The following is a 23265-nucleotide window of genomic DNA, read 5'->3' on the forward strand; positions in this document are numbered from 1 at the left end:
TGGCTGTTGTACCTGCAGAACTCAGCAGATTATGCTTTCAAAAAATTCAATCAACTTAGTCAAACATGAACTACCTGTCACAATTCTATGTTGACCATCGCAGGTCAGCCCATACCGTATAATGTATTTAGTTATATTATCTCTAATTATGGTCTCTAGTCATCTTCCTATTACCAACATGAAAATAACTAATTGATAGTCGCCTGGCATATCTCTTCCTCATTCCACCTTTTTAACAGAATGCCACATCTGCCACCTTCTAATCTTTTGGGCACAGCTCTAATGTCTAATGAAAAATGAATGTTTATCCCTGTTCATTACTTCCTCTCTAGCCTTTATCAATATCCTGGGTGCATAACATTTAGGCTTGGAAGCTTATTTATTTGCCAGCACCGTCAGCCTGTTAAGAATAATTTTTTTACATTGATGGGTAAGTACCTGGAGAAAAATTTGATAGAGCAGTATGACAGCTATCATCAGATATATTTCTTAGACACTGGGATGGCTGAATGGACTGCAACAGCCTTTTCCCATCCTGTGCACTCCTGTGTATCTAGGTCTTGAGCTGTGAAAAGACCAGTGGAATGCAAAAGGCCAAGTGAGTGTAGAGTTTAGTTATAATCAATGAGGCTAGAAAACAGAAAAATAACCCAAGCTTTCAACGGTCTATTGCTGAATTACGATATACGAGTCATGCGGTCACATTGGCTGAGCTGACAAGACTGAATTACAGAATAAAAGACAGATAGTCTGAAAAAACATTTTTGGTTATCACACCACACCATCTTGCCAACCACAATGTTGAATGCTCAAACAGGTAAACAGTTTCTGTTTCTAACTGTAGTTGATTCACTGCATATTTTTTAAAAATCACCTTTGCATTCTTTGCATAATACAGTGTCCGTCCTCGGAGCTTGAAATATCTTTTCTTCCAGCGCTGAAATGAACTTGTCTGTTTCATCAGAAGACCTTCTTTTATTATAGCCTGTAGGAAATGAAAACTTCATTTAGAAATGAAGGCACACAAGATGGAACTGGAACATAGATGCAATGCCCACCTTTTAGACATAGAAATACAGGACAGAGAGCTGGAATATTGAGTAATACCCCCAACCACTCCTCCAATCACCATTTAGAAAGCAAAAATATGCAAGCTAGATTCACTACCGAATAGAACATAGTGCAAAACCTACCTCTCCTAGACCAAGTTTTTGGTCACCGTATCTCCTTATGTGGCTGAATGACAAATTTTATCTAGTAAAAACTGGTATGAATCAGTTTGAGATGTATTTACAACATTAATGATGCCATATAAATTTAATTTGTGCATTACAAGGGGGAGAATTTTCCTGCAATTCAATTGTAATCATATAGTGTCTAAAGCACAGAGGTTAAAGTCTGCATTTACGCTCCACATGAACCTCCTTCTACCCTTCCTCATGTAGCCCTGTCAGCATTGCAAAGAACATATCTTTTTATTTTTGTTGGACTGTTCTAAAGAATATATCTTTTTATTTCTATTAGACTGTGGATTAAAATTACAATGGCTGTAGTTTGAAGGATATGTCCACTGGAACAGTGTGAGGGATATATACAATATTGCTGTCCTGGAACAGAGTGTGCCATGAAAGACAGGGTGGTGCTGAGGAGGAGTCTGGTCTAATGGGGAGCAGCCTGGCAACAATGTTTTAATTTAATCCTGACCAAGTGACCAGGGTTTGTGTGAGAGCAATGCAGCAGAATAGCTCCTAGCCTGAAAAGAATAAAAGACCTAAAACTTCTTGCTCCTATGTGTGTCAGATTCCAATAATTCTACAATAATAGCTAGCTGGCTTTTTCTCCTCATGTCTCCATAACTTGCCCTCTCTCTGAAAACCCCTGTCAAGAGGGAAAGGGGAAAATCACCAGTAGAGATGTTGAAAGGCAAATACTCAACCAGTGAACTAAATACTGAAAGTGCTGGAAGACTATCTCACGTCATCAACAAAGGGCTGAAAGGAGTTTGGGAGGCATCGATCAAAATCAACCCATCGAATACTGTATGCCAGAATTGGTGCTGTTGAGCTGTTTTATCCCACCCTTAAAATCCATGTTTTCACATGTCTTGTATGTATGTGTGTATAGGGATTTAAGGGGCAGAGTTTAGGTTATAGAGATAGAAATTAGCAGTTCATATTTTTTCTTTTGCCACTGCTTAAAGACAATGTGTTCAATAAACAGTTATTTATTTACGTTTACAAACCTGTTGCTCGAATCCTGTTAACCTAAATTAAACAATTAGGTGGGTTGATCAAACTTTTTCACATTTGTTGCGGCTCGGGGAGCAGCGGGGCTTGATATTGCACTGAGTCGTGACTCCAGATTCTTCTATTTTTTTCTCCTTCATGTGTTTCTCCTTAAATGCATCTATGCTATTCACACCAACTACTCCATGTGATAGCATGTTACACATTCTAACCACACTTTGGGTAAAGAACTTTGTCCCAAATTACCTATTGGATTCAAATGTTAAAGTTTAACATTAACTTCTCTGCTCTTTATTTCCAAATCTTTAGAAATGAACCCCAGCAATGATAGATTACATCATTAAAAATTGACTTGAGTTAAGAGTTTGAAAAGAAAGAATATGGAAGGGCAGGAATGAGATGTAGAGAATTGGGATTAGAGCAGATAGCTGTAGTTGAAAAGTTAGCACAACACAGGTGCAACGGACTGCATACATGGCCTCCCTCTGGGCTGTAAGTTATCATGACGTTGTGAGAATTCTGCAAAACAATAGATCCTCTAGCATACATATATAATGCAGTCAAAGCCTACGATTTAAAAATTCATTGGCTTCTCAACATATTACTATCATCCTCTTAATGGTTATAAAGAGCACAATAGGTTAAAAAAAAACTTCGACTGATGAAGACAGATTCAGTTGATATAATTGGCCTCAGTGTCCTTGGGCTGGGCTGGGAGAAATCAGCCAGGATTTATGATCCTGATTATCTCATGATTCCTGCTGGAAAATGCATGTGTGGAGTTTGGGTGGGAACAGAATCAGGTTCAGCTGTGATGCCCTCTGCATTGAATAGGCTGCTAGTACTCAATAGCCAACCTCATACATTAAGAAGTCACTTGAATGAGATGCTGGAGGGTGGTTGGCAATCAGGGAAGCCAGTGAGAGTCAGTGCTGTCAAGGGAGGAAAAGAAAACCCACAATCTTTTATCTATGCATGTGTTACAAAAAATATTAACTTCTCAGCCTTGAGTCATCAATATCCTGTACATCTGTTTACTCTCTTTATTACTTTCAAAGCTCCTGGCCAGTCATTTTGTGCCATTATCATGACACCATTCATTCATGGTTACATTCTTATCTGTGCCTATTTAGCCACTCCATCTCCCCAAAAAATTCCTCTTCCCATGCCCGTACAATCACCTGCAACGTGCCCACTGTTCTATCCTTGATTCACTTATTTATCATCCACACTGGGATTGGATAAATACTTGAAGGCAAAAAATTTACAGGGTGACTGCAGACTGAGGTCAGTTGGATAACTTTATCAAAGATTTGACACTTACACAACGGGCTGACTAGCCTTTTCGCGTGCTAGGTCATTCTATGATTCTACATGTTATCCCTATGAAGAGATCATGTGCAAGCATATGGTCAGCTTTCACACATCCAATTCTCCTCTCCTCCACCAAAGGCTCCATGTCTGTGCTGTCTGACATCAAGATTTGGACAGACTTTAATTTATTTTGGCTCTGTGTTAGAAAAACCAACCTGCTTTGTTCCCACAGCACCAATGCACTTCTGTTCAGCTCCAGCTCTATCAATCTTCTCAAGGTGAACCAGATAGAAGCACAGAACTTTACAGCATAGATCATCATTCAGTCCATCACTTCCTAAACCCACTGGCACTCCCTCACCCCGTACCTTCAAATGCTTCAAATATTTATCCAGTTTTGCTTAAAAAGTTGCAATTGTCACTGTCTCAACCACTTCCAATGGCATGCTCAAAGTAGGAATGTGAAAGGAAATGTCTTCAACTTCTCTCTATGTTCTTTGTGACAATTTTAAATTGTTGACCCTTTGTCACTGACTCCCCAACCAGAGGAAATATTCTTGACCAATTCACTCTATCAAAACCTTTCATAATTTTAAAAAAACTCTACTAAATCTCTTCTTTGCCTTGTGTGAGCAAGTATAAACAGTGCCAGTATCTCAAGTTTATCCTGAATTACAGCTTTCCATCTCTGGTATCATCCTAGTTAATTTGTGCTGAAGAGCCCGAGTGCTTTAATGTTCTTTCTACAAAGGGGTGCCTGGTGCTGAACATAATATTCTGATTGTGACCGAACTATTGTCCTGAAATGGTACATACTCAGCATTCTTCTTTGACACTGAGTTGACTTTCTTACTGCTTCACATCCAATCAACAGACAAGGCTACATTTTTCATAGAAACATAGGAACAAATAGTTGTCTGAGAGTACAGAACTTGAGTAGTACTGAAAAAAAAGAGATCTTTTGTCGAAGCTTTTCGTCTTGCACTCATCCGGGCAATTCACAAGAAAATGACAATATTAGGGGAAACAACAAATTTATACTCTATAAGAAGAGAGTGCTGATTGGTTGGCAAGTGAACTCTGACTTATAGAGCTATTACCATGGAAAATGCACTAGTTGGTGTTGACTGAAAGTTAATTGCCAAGCATTGTTTGAAATTTAAACCAGGCTGCTTGACTCTGATTGGTCAAGACATTGCCCCAGGGAATGAACCAGCGAATGGCTGTCACTTACTTTGTTTAGCTGGAACAGGCGCAATGTGTGTACATGTTCTTATTGTCTTTGCAGTTTAAATTTGATGTTTCCCCTGACATCGGCATTTTCTTGCAAATTGTCCTAATGAGCGCAAAGAGAAAAGTTTCGACAAAAAATGTCTCTTTTTTTCAGTAAAACACAGGATTAGAAAGAGCTTTTTCGGTTCATTTGACTGGCTCTGTAGTCCAAAATACAGAAGACAAAGTTCCCTGCCTAGTGGCTCAATTGATATTCTCAGCAAATGTAATATTCCAACCTCATGTTAACATCACTAATGCTACCAGCCTTGATCACAGGCCTGTGCAGACCATCCCGAATATTTACCATCCACCCTGTGTAATAGTTACATCTGATCAGTCCTACTTTCTTCCCCTCCTGAGAGGCCTCTTGTTGTCACTCTTGGGCTGTTTCTCAGGAGTCAACTTGTTGATACTTTTAAAGATCTTGAATACCCCCATAAGACCCTCTCTGAATCTTCTCTATTGTAAACAAACTCAGTTCTGTAGTCCAAAACAAAAACAGAATTACCTGGAAAAACTCAGCAGGGCTGGCAGCATCGGCGGAGAAGAAATCAGTTAACGTTTCGAGCCTTCATGGCCCTTCGGCAGAACTGAAGCATAGTTAGAAGAAGGGAGAAATATAAATTGGTTTAAGGTAGGTGGGGGGGGTGGGGGGTGGGGAGAGAGAGAGAGACCTTGAGGGTGTGGTGATTGTGGAGATGAGCAGATAATCAAAAGATGTCACAGACAAAAGGGTCAAAGAGGTGTTGAAGGTGGTGATATTTGACTGAGAAAAGTGCTAATTAAGAATGGAAGACAGGATATTCAAAGTACAGCTCTAGTGGGGGTGGGGTGGAAAGACTAACAAGGTTTTAGTTTAGATTTAAAAATAATGGATTATAATTAATAATTATTATTATTATCATTATTTTTAAATCTCAACTAAAACCTTGTTAGTCTTTCCACCCCACCCCCACTAGAGCTGTACTTTGAATATTCTGTCTTCCATTCTTAATTAGCACTTTTCTCAGTCAAATATCACCACCTTCAACACCTCTTTGACCCTTTTGTCTGTGACATCTTTTGATTATCTGCTCATCTCCACAATCACCACACCTTCAATGTGTCTCTCTCCCTCCCCCCCCCACCCCCCGCCCCACCCACCTTAAACCAATTTATATTTCTCCCTTCTTCTAACTATGCTTCAGTTCTGCCGAAGGGCCATGAAGGCTCGAAACGTTAACTGATTTCTTCTCCGCCGATGCTGCCAGCCCTGCTGAGTTTTTCCAGGTAATTCTGTTTTTGTTTTGGATTTCTAGCATCCGCAGTAGCTTTTAGCTTTTTGTTTTTATCAGTTCTGTAGTCCCTCCTTGTAGTTTAGTTGGCAAGTACCAGATATCAAATGAGTAGCCCTTTAGTGAACCTTTTTCACTTCCTCATGCCCTTCCTACAATATGGTGAGCATAACTACACAATGCTCTAGATGCAGATGGCCAAATGCCTTGTGTAGACTCAGTATCTCATCCTGTGAGTTGTGCTTTATTTAATACACTGTATATCCCAACATCATATTTGCCTTATTTACAGCTGCCACATACTGTGGACTTGGTTTCAATGACCTGTCCACCAATAACAAAAATGATTTTCCTGTGCTGCCATTCTGCAGATTAACATTATATGGTTTAAAAATCCTGGGGCAGGATCTCCGCAGATGGTTCTCCTGATCATCCACTGTAACTTTTGACAAAGTGGAATCCTCAGAAAAACAGTAGTGGCAACACAGAGCACCGAATAGAAGGAGTTACTGAGTTTGACAACGTGAGAGAGCTGGACTGATATTAGGGCATTCACCAATTGGCTACTGTGGAGACTGTATTACCTTATATTTCAGTAAAATTACCAGGATTTACTGGTGATTTACAAATTACTCAACAGTTTTACAGTGCAGAATAGAATGATCCTCTCCTACATTCTGGAGCAAGATTCTACATGTTACTGCAAACACTTATGTACCTAACTATGATCTTTACAGTAGATACACACCTGTCAGTTATACAGGGAGCAGAATGCGGACATGTTGGAATGAGTTCTCTTTAGGTATAGACCACAAGATTATTATAATGCAACATTATTAAGTGAATGTTACACCAATTCTAGCAAATAGCCTTGCTTGTAATTCCACTCCCCCATTCCAAGTTTCACGCTCCTAATGAGATCATCTTGAGATGACCATATAAAGAACTAAACAAAAAGAAAAATACCAAATACCTTAATGGTACACAGACTTAATTGTAAGGGGCCCTAACAGACAGCATTTCTTTAAACAGACTGTTGGCAATGAGTCTCCTTGTGTCAGAAGTCTTAAGTATGGCCATGCTAATTGAGAGGGTTACGAAATAGCTGAGCCTTGAACACCAGCTTTCTCCAGGTTTCCCACTTTTGGCTGTAGGAGGAGGTTGAGGACTGCCTTTGTATCTGAGGTAGACCAAAGCGGACACCTATCATTATAAACTGGCAGCTTGCCTTGCAACACCAGAGATCATCCCTTCAGTCCACAACACACTAGGAAATGCCTGCATTGCATCTCACTGGAGTTCTGAAATGGTTTACTCTGCCTCCCACAGAACTTGGGCTTTCTCTGTTCAGCAAGTAACTAGTTCTGCCTTTTTACATTCATTGAGAAAGTTATTGCAGCTGAGTTATTGATGTAGGTCCATGTTTTCTAAATTAAGTGAAATACTTAACTTTGCGGGTTGCTGTTTTAATCTATATATAGAGTGCTGATGGGAATGTAGACTTTTAGATGGTAGGAGGGGATTTTTGGTATGTAGGGAAAGTTTTAGTCTGGCTAAGATGGTATCAACTTTGAAGAACATTGAAATATACATGCAGCTCCAATGTGCCAACATCTGTGCATCCCGATATTCTTAAATGGAGCTGCCACAAGAGTAATACAAGGTGACTCCACCCAATACATAACTCAAGGTCAGCACAAAGATGATTGCCTGTAAGAGGAGTCTCAATATTCTTCACTTGCCTTTTACAATTTAATCCACAGTGCCTTGTCAGCAGTGGTGGTGAGACTGTCCTTCAATAGAATATACTGCTGGGCTGCAGTTAGGAGGCAGCCAGGGAACTTGGTCATATGCAGACTCAGGAAGCAATCTTCTGGGTCTGATTCAACAGTGGCACTGGGTAGAAGTTTTTAATTTTGTGCACTGTATTCTGTCAACAATACTAGATTGCTGCAGACATACAGAAGAACAGGATTCTGCTTTCCCTGTGTTCAGCTGGGTTCCATCTGTACAGACAATAGGGGATGTGACATGCCAGAATGCTAATCTTAATCTGTCATCCTTTTAATTCATGTCAAGTTGAAACTGTACATGCTATCCAACAGAGAGGAACACAGGAAATTTTAAAAACGGGAAAAGATTGTTAAGCTCCAATCTCTTTATAACAGACCAACTCCATCTGTCCACTTTCTCAGTGTATCCTTTACTCAATCTTTAATTCGAAGCAAAGTGTAGCTGAAACTAATCGGTAAGCAGAAAACCTCTGAATGGCTTGAAGCAATTGAGCATTAGGTTTCTTGGCATACTGTCTTATCTATGTTGTTCTGAGTAACACAGGAAACGCAGTGTAACTGCTCTGTACATGTGCACGTCATGAGCCCAAAGTAAATGCAACAGCTCATGGTCGCTTGTATAGGCAACAACGATTGTGAGAGTCAATGATAGGAAGTTTTACTCGGTATTTACAGAAGATGGTGCTGGCATACTGATCTGACTAAACAAGTTCTAGATTTCAGCAGAAAAACGGAATACTGTGGATGCTGGAAATCTGAAATAGCAGAAAATATTGGAAATACAATTTTCTACCCTATCACAGACATTCCTTTTGTTTTTGTCCCACCCACCCCTTGCTCAAAACCTATTACATCTCTAACTTTTCCCAGTTCAGATGAAAGGACATCAACCTGAAATGTTAACTCTGTTTCTCTTTCCACAGATGCTGTCTGACCTGCTGAGTATTTCCAGAATTTTCTGTTTTTATCACTAGATTTCAGTGTTGAGTTTTCCTTAAAATCAAAAAAAATGTTGTGCTCGAGGTGAAGTTAGTACTGGGTAATGGACTTCTTTCCCTGTATCAGCATAAGGTGCATGCTGCAGAGCCAGAGTGAAGTTCCTCTTCTCTGTCACTACATCCCATAGTCCAACCTTCAGAAGACTAACATCTATTTGCACTGAGGGCACGTTTTACCACTTCCCACAAGAACCATCTTATGACTTCTCCGAATCAGATAGCCAATTAGTTAGTGTCAACTCATGACTAATTTCTCCTGCCTTGTACAAACCGAGACTCTCAAACTCATTTAAACCAGGCTCATAGAGCCAGCAGGCACAGTAAGTTTTATTGCCATTTTTCTGGTTGGATGGAAATCCAGGGTCTAGAGATGAAAGGCAAGTGGCTAAACCACTGTATCACCCAGTTCCCCAGGAGAATTGAGTTTATTTTGCTTCAGACATTGGATTGCATGGGTCAATGTTGAAGGTTGTGCCGTAGAACCACTGACCAATTGGATTACAATCTGTGAGGACTGTGAAATCTGTGTTTTGCTGCATTTGTGCCGGCTTTCGATCAGACATTAAACTGAGCTCCTATCTGCTTGTTTAGTTGCATGTGAACAATCCCATGCACTACTTACAGAAGAACAAGGAGTTCTCCTGGTGGCCTGGCTAACATTCATCTCTTAAGAAACACCACAAAAAAAGATAAACTCTTTATTCACCTCAACAAACATTTGTGGGACCTTCCTGTGCTGCCAAGTTTGCCTACATAATAACAGTGGACCACTTGAAAAGTGGATATAAAGTGCCTTGGATGTGATAAGATGCTATATTCGAGTGCTTTTTTTTCTTGCAGGTTAATACTGTAATTTGCTCTATAAGGAGAGTGGGATTCGTCCCTGGTGCTACTGGAGGACTTAAAGGCACAACTTTACTTTCTAATGTCCTGCAAAATATGAGATTTTCTATCAATTTGAATATCAATTAACTGGTCTTTCTTCATATCCTTTTATATTATTTATTTCAAATACATAGCCAATCTCCTTTCAAATATTATAGTCTCTACCTCAATAGCTGCTTGTGATAAAGCACTCAATAATAATTCATTGGATGCATAGCACTTAGGGAGGATCTTAAGTCCTGAAAGGTGCTATTTTTTTTCCCATTATTCCATGTTCAAATAACCATCAATGAAAAATACTTATAATTTCTCCTTTTGTCCTTCTAATCATCATCCTCACGTCATAATCACTTCTTTTCAGTCCACATCCTTTCCCTGGCAACTGTCTGAGTCTGAACCAGACTGTTCGCAACCTCGGAGTCATATCTGACCCCGACATGACCTTTCAACCACATCTCTGCACCATCACCAAGACCATCTATTTCCATCTCAGTAATATTGCCCATCTCTTCCCGTGCCTCAGCTCTTCTGCTCGTGAAACTCTTATCCATGCCTTTATTGCCTCCAGAACTGACTATTCTAATGCCCCCCTAACTGACCTCCTCACATTCTACCCTCTCTAAAAGTGAGATCATCCAAAACCCTGCTGCTGTGTCCTAACTCGTACCAAATGCTGTTCATCCATCACACCTGTGCTTGCTGACCTATACTGGCTCCCATTAAACAACACCTCCATCTTAAAATTCTCATCCTTGTTTTCAAGGGCCTGGCCCCTCTATTTCTGGAAGCTTCTCCAGCCCTACAACCCTCCAAGATATCTGTGCTCCTCTCTTTCCAGCCTCTTCAACATCCCTGATTTGCATCGCTCCGCAATAGGCAGTGTGCTTTCATCTGCCTGGGCCCTAAGCCCTGAATCCCCTTCCTAAACCTCTTTGCCTCTCTATCTCACTTTCCTCCTCTAAGGCACTTGTTAAAATCTACCTCTTTGACCAAGTTTTTGGTCACCTAACCTAATAGGATTATAGGGCTTATAGGGCTTGGTGTCATATTTTGTTTTACAAAGCCTCTGAAGTGCCTTGGGATGTTTTATTATATTAAAGGTAAAGTATAAATACCAATTGTGATTTGTAACCAACTCACCAATCTGTATAATCTTTCACAATTTTGAAAGCCTTGATTTGACTCGCCCTTATCCCTCTGTGCTCCAGTAAAAAAAGGACTTTTGTTTTAAAGCCTTTCTTCAGAAAAGCAATTTCTCACTTCTAGTATCATTCTAGGATGATATTATTGCTGCACCATTCCCATAGCTCAAATATCCTTCCTCTAATGAGGTGCCAGGCCAGTATCTGTTACCCTGACTGTGATCTAACCAACAAATTCAACAAGACTTCCACTTATTCAGATCCAATGCCCTATGTATAAAACTTATCTCTACCATTTTTTATGACACTTTGATCAATTCACCCTTCGATCTTTTTTTCCACTTTATTAAGAATAACATGATTCACGGTACATTTCCTTTTACTGTTTGTACTGCATATTGCTCGGCACTGAAAACAAAGAAAGGTAACCTGTCTGCTTGGAAGCTGAAATTTGAGGACTAGGTGCCCTGGCATGAACCACAACCAAGATTCTACAGTGTGTATGCAAGACAGCCCTGATTGGCCATGAGCTACACAAGCTTGGTGTCAAAATTGCTGCTCTACAAGAAACCAGATTAGCCATCTCTTATTCATAGCTCTATTCATGAGCCTAATTACATCTTCTACTGGCACAGAAAGAGCGGTGAAGACTAGCATGAACATGGTATAGACTTCGCAGTGAGCAACCAGTTGACACTGTCAATTGAGTCACCAGTAGCAGCCTCGGAGTGCCTCATGTCCCTGTGGCTCATCTGATGGAGGTGCAGTCAACATCATATGTGCCTACGCACCAATTCTGTATACCAACATCTCAGGCAAAGAGCATTCTTATGTATCCCTAGGTGAGGTTCTGAGGAACATTCCAAATGGTGAGAGGCTACTCATCCTGGGTGACTTCAATGCATGTACTGGGGCAGACAGTGATTCATGGCCAATGTGCCTCAGTCATGGGGTGAACAAGGTCAACAATAACGGACAACACCTTCTTGAGCATTGTGCCCTGAATGAACTCTGTGTCACCAACATCTTCTTTCAGGGCAGCCATCACCACAAAGTATCAGGGTGTCACCCAAGTTCTGGACATTGACACCAACTCGACCTAGTCATCATAAGGAGGCATGATATGCCCAATGTTCTCCACACCCGCACCTGATTGCGACACTAGCCTCTCTCTTGTCAGCAGCAGAGTGCAGGTCCAACCCCGAAAGTTTCACCATTCCAAACACGGCGGCCTGCCATGCATCAACATCCCTTGCATAGCACTGACGCAAATACCAGCACTTCACACTGTCGTTAGAACAACTGCTACCAACCAAAGATTTACCAGGAGGGTTGATGCTGGTACCGATGAAGCTTGGAAGTCACTTAGCTCAATCACCTGCAAAGCAGCAGAAACATCATTCGATAAAGGTGGACCCCACAACAAGGACTGGTGTGAGACCTACTCAGCTGAAATGAAATTTGACAATGATGCAAAAAACATCATGATGCACAACATAAACTGAACATTTAAGACACTGAACGATCTGAAAGTAGCCAAGGCAGCCGTGCATAAGGCAGGGAGATACAGTGTAAATAAACACAGAATCAACATACGTCAAGAAATCCAAACCGCTTGTGATAATAGAAATCTATGAGCTATAGATGAAAGGACCAAGAGGGCGCTTGGTCCTACCATCACCTAAGTTGCCTCCCTGAAGTCAGCAGACGGTGAAGCATTCCGGTCACGGATGAGTTAGATGAAGAACCCTCATCACTCGAGCAGGCCACAGGCTGCTTGGCAAGCCTGGCAAGGATGGAATCCCAGACGAACTGTTCAAACATGAAAAACTGCATCCATTGCCAGGCTTTTCTGAGCTGCTTCTTCTCTGCTGGAAGGTAGGCTCCATTCACATGAAATGCATGGTGCGAAAATCATCACACTATACAAAAACAAAGGTGGCAGAGGAGACTGCAGCAACTACTGTAGCATCTCACTCTTTAACATCACAGGAAAGGCCTTTCCACTAATACAGAAGGAACGTCGCTGTACTAGGGGAAATATGCATCTTAACTAAAGTAGCTGTGTCACTTCAAACCACTGTGGAAGGTGAAGAGGGGACTCAGTATCACCTAAGCCGAGCTAACTCTTTGGCTACCTAGGCCATAAGTGCAGGAATTTTTGTCTTAAGCCTCTCTCTCTCTCTTTCTCCTCCTTTAAGATGCTCCTTAAAATCTACCTCTTTGGGTCACCTGTCCTAATATCTCCTTATGTGGCTTGGTGTCAAATTTTGCCTGGTAACATTGAAGGGCCTTGGGGTGTTTTTACTTTATTAAAGGCACTAAATAAATGCATGTTGTTCTTAACACAAGTTTGTTTTGATTGATTAAAACAAAAATGGCAGAAGGGTGTTAGAGTAGCTTCCCTTCTTGTTTAAGGAGCAGCATGCTTCACTGAATGTCAAACTGAGCCATGGAGCTTCTCCAAGCAGGATTTCTGGATGTTACCGATTGCCCTAGGGTTTGCCAAGAATCATAAAATGAAAAGGCCACCACGTGGGCGGCACATTATCCAGTTACTCTGAATCATAAAGTGAGAACAGGAAAAGACAGAATGTTGTTATTCATCTGGGGCTGCCTTAACGAAGAAAATAATTTAAAAAAATTATTAAACTGCTTTCCACTGAACTGGGTCAGACATTGTAGGAAATGGCTGCAGAATGGGAGCACAGTGGACAGGAATGATTCAGCTGCTATGGCCACTGTGGACTTGTGGTTGACTTTCAAAGGTACAACACTGCACCTCACCTTGCACTTAACCATCCATATAAAGGATCTTTCTGTTGGCAGAACCACCTCAACTGATCAAAGAGAGATTATTTTAAATTCTCACAATTACAATACTCAAATGGGTATCCCACTCATACCAAAGCTGCACATTCACTGAAGTTCTTAAAACTCCAGCTCAACCATGCTAAATGGTCAAAGGGTACAAGATCATTTACTACAATAGTTAAATGTTCAGTGTCTGACCTGGCAGCTGGAGTGAATGGGGCTCGCAGTGTTCCAGCATCAGCATTGCAAATCTCCCACTCTTCTATTTGAGAGAAGGACTAAATGCAAACAACAGGTGGTGATTTAATGATACTAAGGTTAAACTGGCCAGGCATTAGTGCCATTTATCTGCTCATTCAGCTGAACCCAATTTAACTGATGTAACCATGACATGAAAAATCAAAGTGTGACTAGGTGGAAACCAACATGCCTAAACATTGTGTAAAACACTCCTTGTGCATTAGTTCATTACATCAAACAGTTTCCACCAGAACTATCATGATTAGTGAAAGGTGTGCACTCATGTTAAACAGCAACATACCTGCCTTCACTAACATCTTGCCCTACTACTACACGGCAATAGATCTGTAGCTACCAGCACTGCACTGTAGTGTTATACAGTGACGGAGTTGTGCCCACCAGCACTGTACTGTGCTGTCATACAGTGACAGACCTGCACCCACCACTACTACACCATAGTGTTATACAGTGACAGATCTGTCCCCACCAGCACTGTACTGTGTTGTCATACAGTGATAGACCTGTACCCACCACCACTGCATTGTAGTGTTATACAGTGACTGATCTGTACTACCAGCACTGCACTGTATATGTAGTGTTATAGTGACTGATCTGTACCCACCACCACTGCACTGCAGTGTTATACAGTGACGGGCCTGTACTATCAGCACTGCACTGTAGTGTTAACCAGCGACACACCTGTACCCATCACCACTGCACTGTAGTTTTATATAGTGACAGACTTGCACCCACCACCATTGCACTGTAGCATTATATAGTGACTGACCTGTACCCACCACCACTGCACTGTAATGTTATACAGCAACAGACCTGTGCCCAGCACCATATAGCACTATAGTGTTATACAGTGACAGGTCTGTACCCAGCACCAATGCACTGTGTTATACAGTCTCAGATCTGTACCCAGCACCACTGCACTATAGTGCTATACAGTGACAAACATGTACCCACCAGCACTGCACTGTAGCATTACACAGTGACGGATCTGTACCCACCAGCACTGCACTGTAGCATTATGCAGCGACTGACCTGTACCACAGTGTTTTACAATGACACACCTGATCCATACTGTCCTCCGGGGTTATATTGTGACCAACCTGTGTTCATACTGCCCCCTAGTGTTTTACAGTGACAAATCTGTACCCAGACTGCCCCAACGTTATGCAATGACAGATCTGAATCCACACTTGTTCCCCCAGTGTTACAGTGATAGATCTATACACATATGGTCCTCCAGTGTTACACAGATTGGTACCCATGCAGTCCTCTAGTATTATACAACGAGACTTGTACCCACCAATATTTTATCCCAGGGTTTTACCGCTCAAAGTGCTGCCTTCAAATTCCCCAATTGTACTGCAGTTCAAATGAAAACCTCATTTGCCACTATTGCCTTTAATTAAATCCCTGTATAGCCCTACTCAGTGTTTACCAGCTGAATTCTTACTGAAGTGATCTTTGGGAACTTTAAACCACGCTGAAGAAATTTAAGAATAAATTTTCTCCTTCAAATAAACCCTTCATAACTCAACAACATGCATTAAAAATAGAGGCGAAATGGGGAACCTTGTCTGGGCAAGTATTGGAAATAGCCTTAACCACACTAGAAATTGTAGTTTAATGGAGTCACCAGGAGCTTTACATATTCTCTTATTAATTTATAAATGCTTGGGATGGTGTCAGGTGGTACCACCTTCCTGCCTCCTGTCACCAGGTGTTGAGCAGCGATAGTGGCAATAAAGGTGTAATGCCACCTGGTGCTTGTTGAAAATGGCTGCACTGAATCATAGAGTTACACAGCACCAGGAGGAGGCCATTCAGGCCTGTGCCGGCTCTTTGAATGTCTCAGAAAATTAGTCCCACTCATCACTCTCTGCTCCCATAGCCCTGCAGGGTATGTAGCAGTAGCGGAAGCAATAATCCAATTTTTAACTTCGAGGAACAGAACATGTGTTGAAATAAATATTTACCATTTGATAAAAAAGGATAGTTTTTAAACCACTGCAATGAACTCAGCACTGTTAAAGTTTGTGCTGGTTCTACACTCTGTGCCACCATCTCAGGAGCATAACTTTCGGAAAGTTATCCAAATAATAAATTCTTGTGACATAAGCACTGTACCATCTAACTGGGCACTATGACCACTGCAATCTCGAAGAGTTCTGCAGTAAAACCTCCAAATGCCAGGAAAGGAGAGACAGGAACAAGAGGACTGGGCTCATCCCATTCACTTAGCTCCTCTTTTTGGTTCACTCTGATTACTTTCAACTCCATCCTGCCATTAGGATAATACCCCATCAATTGGTTCTAACTCAATCTCCAATCTAGTCATTTTCTTTACTGCCCAGTCAGCATTCTCCACCCTAAATGGCCTTTCCAAACCTCACCTAGTTTACCTGCTGGAGTGTACAAACTCTCCCTACACCATTCCTTCAAGATGCAAACCATCAACCATGTCCCTCGTTTCTTTATTTCTCTAAATGAAGATGATGGAGTTCATTTCCTCGGGCTTTCTTACTTACATAAAATGTTAAACCATTGTTATTCCCTTTTTCTGAATTAATTAGAGTGCCTCTGATAGCAGTAATGTATGGGGTTGCAGTGCCCTGATGTTACAGCACTGCACACAGCCTCTAATCTAAACAAGTGGCCCCAAATATAACGTTCAGGAAGTGGCTCTTCTATTAAAAAAAGTTGTTTCTTCCATCCCTGGAGACAGACAGGAAGAAACAGCATAATTTTCTCACAAGTCATATCCATCTGTTTGCTATTAAGTTTGGGTTTTTTTAAAATTAAATGCTAAATCACTTTTTTTCAACTCGGATTTTGTTGTCTGATGGTGATGCAGTGCCTGACACTGGCTGCAATGACCAGCAGCTGCAGTGAATGGCGGTGCAGTGTCTGCCACTAGCTGCAGTGACCAGCAGCTGCAGTGAATGGTGATGCAGTGTCTGACACTGACAGTGACCAGCAGCTGCAGTGAATGGCAATGCAGTACCTGACACTGCATTTGCTTTGTGCTGAAGACTGTGACTGTACAGGTACTCTGTTGAATTCTGAGACAGTACAAGTGCTCTATGCTGAAAACCATGACAGTACAGGTACTCTGAATACAATTGCAATACAGGTGCTCTGTGTTGAATATGGGAACTGTACAGGTGATCTGAATACTGTGACTGTACAGGTACTCAGTGCTGAATAGTCACCATAGATGTCTGCTTGAACACTGTGCCTGTACAGTTACTCTGCTGAATTCTGAGACGCTGTAGGTGCTCTGTGCTGAAAACCATGACAGTACAGGTATTATGAATACAGTGAAACTACAGGCGGTGTGTGCTGAATACTGTGACTGAACAGGTACGCTGCTGAACACTGTCACTAGATGGCTCTGTGCTGAATACTTCCACTGTAGATGTACACTGTGCTGAATACTGTGACTATACAGTTATTCTGCTGAATTCTGAGACAGTGCAGGTGCTCTGTGTTGAAAGCCAAGACAATACATGTATTCTGAATACAGTGAAAGTACAGGTGCTCTGTGTTGAATATTGTGACTATAGAGGTACTCTGCACTAAATGCTGACTGTACAGGTATTCTGTGCTGAATACTGTGACTATACAGACACTCTGTTGAAAACTTTGACTGTACAGGTACTCTGTGCTGAATACTGTGACTGTACAGGACAGCATGTACAAAATACTGAACAATTGTACAAAACACTTGGACAATGATCATGGATTGTGAAGGACATTGTGTAACCACAGGATCTCATTTTGCAAAATAATACTGTATAACTAGAATATGCAGTGTACAGAATTTTCAGAGACTGCACAAAATACTCAGGGATGGTACAGAATACTCACTAACTGTACAAAACTCTCACTGCCTGCAGATTACTGACTGTACAGAACATACGCTGTTGACTGTTGATCAGATTGTTGACATGTAAACCCTTACTCAAACAATAATTTGAGTGAAGGGTCGATTCTGAGGAGATGACCTGAAATACTGGACAGAATAATAGAGTGACTTTGCACCAAAGTGAAAACGATGTAAAATTGAGCATTTTCTGGGTTATCACGAGGTTTAGCAAAGCTTGCTGCAATTGGCTATTATATCTGGAAATGGCAAAGAAGCAGTGCATCTGACACACTAAGCACGCTGCAGGTGGTTACAGGCACTGGCATCTCCCCACCTGTTACTCAAGAGTAATTCCATTGAATCAGTCTGCCAGGCAGTAGCTAAATGGGAAATGTTTGAAAGCAATCCTGGTGTAAAGTTAAATTTCTCATTGTACTTTTCACCCAGTGTTGATTCCGTTCAGTTCCTAATTTATTTCTTGTTTACTGAAATAGAATGAATTTGAGCCCTGCAGAGTACCTATACAGTCACAGTATTCAGCACAAAGCAAATGCAGTCACAGAAGATCTGAAGAAGAGCCATACAGACTCGAAACGTTAACTCTGTTTTTCTCTCCACAGATGCTGTTAGACCTGCTGAGTTTTTCCAGCATTTTCTGTTTTTGTTGCACAGTCACAGTATTCAGCACAGAGTACCTGTACAGTAACACTGTTTAGCAGAGTGCCTGTACAGTCACAGTATTCAACACAAAGCACCTGTACTTTAACTGTATTCAGAATACCTGCATTGTCATGATTTTCAGCACAGAGGACCTGCACTGTCTCAGAATTCAGCAGAGTAACTGTACAGGCACAGTATTCAGCAGAGTTCCTGTACAGTCACAGTATTCAGGACAGAGAACCTACACAGTCACAGTACTCAGCAATGAGTACCTGCACAGTCACAGCATTCAGCAGAGTAACAATACAGACACAGTATTCAGTGCAGACATTTACAGTGACAGTATTCAGCACTGAGAATCTGCACAGTCAAGTGTTCAGAATACCTGTTGTACAGACACACTATTCAGAGTATCTGAATAGTAATGAGTCACAGTATTCTGAGACCTAAACAGTCACAGTATTTAGATCACCTATACAGACACCATATTCAACACAGAGCACCTGTATTGCCATAGTATTCAGAGTACGTGTACTGTCATGATTTTCAGTGCAGAGCACCAGTACAATCTCAGAATTCAGCACAGAACCTGTATAGTCACAATGTTCGGCACAAAGCAAATGCACAGTCACAATATTCAGCAGAGTACCCCTACAGACACAGCATTCAGAGTACCTGTACAGTCAGTGTTCAGCACAGAGTACCTGAACAGTTACAGTATTCATTGTAGAGTACTTGTACTGTCACAGTATTTAGAATACCTGTACAGTCTCAGCATTCAGCACAGAGCACCTGTATTGTCACAGTACACCAACCAGAATACCTGTACTGTCATAGTATTCAGCTGAGTGCCTCCACTGTCACAGCAATCAACACAGAGCACATGTACAGTTATGGTATTCAACACATGGTACCTTTACATTCACAGTATTCAGCACAGAGTACCTGTACAATCACACTATTCATTAGAGTATGTGTACAATCACAGTATTCAGTACAGACTATCTGTACAGTCACATCATTCAGCAGAGTACCTGTACAGTCACAGTATTCAGCACAGAGTACTAGTACAGTCAAAGCATTCAGCAGAGTACCTTTATAATGTCAGTATTCAGCACAGAGAACCTGTACAATCACAGTAGTCAGCAACGAGTATCTGCACAGTCACAGCATTCAGTACAGTATCTGTACAGTCACCGTATTCAGCACAGAGAATCTGTACAGTCCCCGTATTCAGCACAGGGTACCCATACAGTCACAGCATTCAGCACAGAGTACCTGTACAGTCACAGCATTCAGCACAGAAAACCTGTACAGATACAGTATTCAGCAGAGTATCTGTATAGTCACAGCATTCAGCAGAGAACCTGTACAGTCACCATATTCAGGACAGAGTGCGTGCAGTCATAGTATTCAAGGTAGAGTACCTGTATTGACAGTTTCCAGCACAGAGTATCTGCGCAGTCACAGAATTCAGAGTACTTGAACAGTCATAATATTCAGCACAAAGCAAACACACAGTCAGAAGATTCAACAGAGAGCACTGTACAGTCACAGTATTCAGCACAGAGCACCTGCATAATCACAGTAGTCAGCAGATTACCTGTACAGTCACGGCATTCAGCAGAGTACCTGTACAGTCACAGCATTCAGCAGAGTACCCGTACAGTCACAGTTTTCAGCAGAGTACCCATACAGTTACCGTGTTCAACAGAGAGAACCTGTACAGTCACAGTAGTCAGCACCGAGTACCTGCATAGTCACAGCATTCAGCAGAGTATCTGTAGAATCACCGTATTCAGCACAGGGTACCCATACAGTCACAGCATTCAGCACAGTGTGCCCGTACAGTCACAGCATTCAACAGAGAAAACCTGTACAGTCACAGCATTCAGCAGAGAGCCTGTACAGTCACCATATTCAGGACAGAGTGCGTGCAGTCATAGTATTCAAGGTAGAGTACCTGTATTGACAGTTTCCAGCATAGAGTATCTGCGCAGTCACAGAATTCAGAGTACCTGAACAGTCATAATATTCAGCACAAAGCAAATACACAGCCAGAAGATTCAACAGAGAGCACTGTACAGTCACAGTATTCAGCACAGCGCACCTGTATAGTCACAATATTCAGCAGGTTACCTGTACAGTTTACAGTATTCAGCACAGAGAACCTACACAGTCACAGTTGTCAGCACCGAGTACCTGTACAGTCAATGCATTCAGAACAGCACCTGCACAGTCACAGCATTCAACACAGTACCTGTACAGTCACAGCATTCAACAGCGTACTGCACACTCACAGTATTCAGCACAGAGTACCTACACAGTTGCAGAATTCAGAAGAGTATTTGTACAGACATGGTATTCAGCAGAGTACCTGCACTGTCACAGTATTCGGCACAGAGGACCTGTACAGTCACAGTATTAAGCACAGAGTACCCGTACAGTCACAGTATTCAGCAGAGTACTTGTACTGTCACAGTATTCAGAACACCTGTGCACTCCAAGCATTCAGCACAGAGCACCTGTATTGTCACAGTACACCAACCAGAAAACCTGTACTTTCACAGTATTCAGCTGAACACCTCCACTGTCACAGTAATCAACACAGAGCACCTGTACAGTTATGACATTCAACACATGGTACCTTTACGTTCACAATATTCAGCGCAAAGTACCTGTACTGTCACAGTATTCAGAGTACCTGTACTGTCACAGTATTCAGAGTACCTGTATTGTCACAATATTCAGGGTACCTGGATGGTCACAGTATTTAGGATACCCATACACAGTCACGGGGAGTCATGGTATTCAGGGTACCCAGACAGTCACAGTATTCAGGGTACCTGGATAGTCACAGTATTTGGGGTCCCTGGACAGTCACAGTATTCGGGGTCCCTGGATAGTCACAGTATTCAGGGTAACTGGACAGTCACAGTATTCAGGGTACCTGGATAGTCACAGTATTCAGGGTAACTGGATAGTCACAGTATTCAGGGTCTCTGGACAGTCACAGTATTCAGGGTCCCTGGACAGTCACAGTATTCAGAGTTCAAATCCCAACACGGCAGCTGGGGGAATTTAAATCATTATTAAATCTGAGAATATAAAGCTAGTCTCAATAATGGCGACCATGGCAACTATCATCGATTGGTGTAAAAACCCACCCGGTTCACTAATATCCTTTAGGAAAGGAAATCTGCCAACCTTACCTGGTCTGGCCTACATATGACTCCAGGCCCACAGCAATGTAGTTGACTCTTAACTGCCCTCTGAAATGGCCTAGCATGCCGCTCAGTTCAAGGGCAATTAGGGATGGGCAACATATGTTGGCCTTGCCAGCGACACCCCACACCCCATGAAAGAATAAAGAAAAGATGCAAATATAGATAGCTCATTATGTGTAAAATCTGATAGCACATATGTAAGTGGAGATAGAAAATAATGCATAAATATGCAGACAACACATCATATCTAGAGATACCATATCATGTGCAAGCAGACAACAAACTATGTGCAAACACATAGCACATCATGAGAGGGGAAGGAGAATATCACATGTAAGAGCAGAGACATACATAGCCATAAAAATTACAGATAGCATGCCGCATCTAAATTAAAATAGCACATTATATGCAACAGTGCAAGTTTCCCATCAGCTCAGCTCAAACATAGCATGTCATTTGAAAATATACAAATGACAGGTCACATGGAAATAGAGACTGCCACATGTAACACACAGATGGACACATCATATGCAATTATACAAGGCAATTCACACATTAATATAAAGATGGCACATCATAAGTTAATATAGATTGGTGTGCCATGTGTAAATATATAGCTAACTCATCATAGCTGCAGCACATCACATATAAATATCTACTGTTAGCACATCCTGTGTAAATATACAGACAGCAGGCCATGTATAAACATACTGACAGTACAACTGTGTAAAATACTGAGCTAAGACAGCAAATGTAAATATACAAATAGCACATATTGCGTAAATAAAGGGATGGAGCATCACAGAAAGAGAGCACATCATGTGTAAAGGTAACCCATCAAGTGCACAGAGACAAGTGTGAATAATGACAGCATGTAGCGTTAACATTCAAGCAGCATATCACTGGTATCTTTGCAGATAGCACACAATGGTAATATACTGACTGTGTGTCACATATCACTACACAGAAAGTGCATTACACAAAAATATACTAACACATAGGTATAAATACAGGGACAGTAGATCACGTGTTAGTATAGAGATAGCATGTCACTTTAATGGCATGTCACATGTTAAGTATATAGATGGGAGATCCAGCATTAATACATAGAAGCACATCCTGTGTTAATATACAGTTGACAAATCACACTTATACGGCTCGGACATAACATGTAAATGTAAAATTGGCAGGTCACAGCTAACTTGTCACATGCAAAAGAGATATCAAGTAAATATATGGATGGTACACCCAATGTTAATATGAAAACAGCAGATGACATAAATATAAAGGATGGAGTATTAGCAGAAAACAGTGAAGTAAATATGAAAATAAAAAAGGTACGTCACATGCAACTACATAGCCAGCATGTGAAATGATATATAGAGACTAGACATCCCAAATTAATATATTTTCATATCCCATGTTAATATTAAGATTGCAAATCATATGTTAATATAAAGGTAGGGCAACAAGTGGAACTAGTTAGCACATTATGTACACGTGCAGAGACAGCT

At 41.3% G+C, this 23265-nt stretch overlaps 1 protein-coding gene across 4 annotated transcripts in view; it reads right to left on the reverse strand.

Annotated features, from left to right (window-relative positions):
* Positions 1-23265, reverse strand: part of dgkd (diacylglycerol kinase delta) — a 125147-nt gene that overhangs the window by 96795 nt on the left and 5087 nt on the right. For all 4 annotated transcript variants that reach the window (XM_078563576.1, XM_078563575.1, XM_078563578.1 and 1 more), the window contains one exon: positions 875-985. In XM_078563576.1, the coding sequence (XP_078419702.1) occupies positions 875-985 (111 nt within the window). The remainder of the gene's footprint in view (positions 1-874; positions 986-23265) is intronic.

This window comes from Cetorhinus maximus, chromosome 19, assembly GCF_964194155.1.
Source record: "Cetorhinus maximus chromosome 19, sCetMax3.hap1.1, whole genome shotgun sequence".
Classification (NCBI taxonomy): Eukaryota; Metazoa; Chordata; class Chondrichthyes; order Lamniformes; family Cetorhinidae; genus Cetorhinus; species Cetorhinus maximus.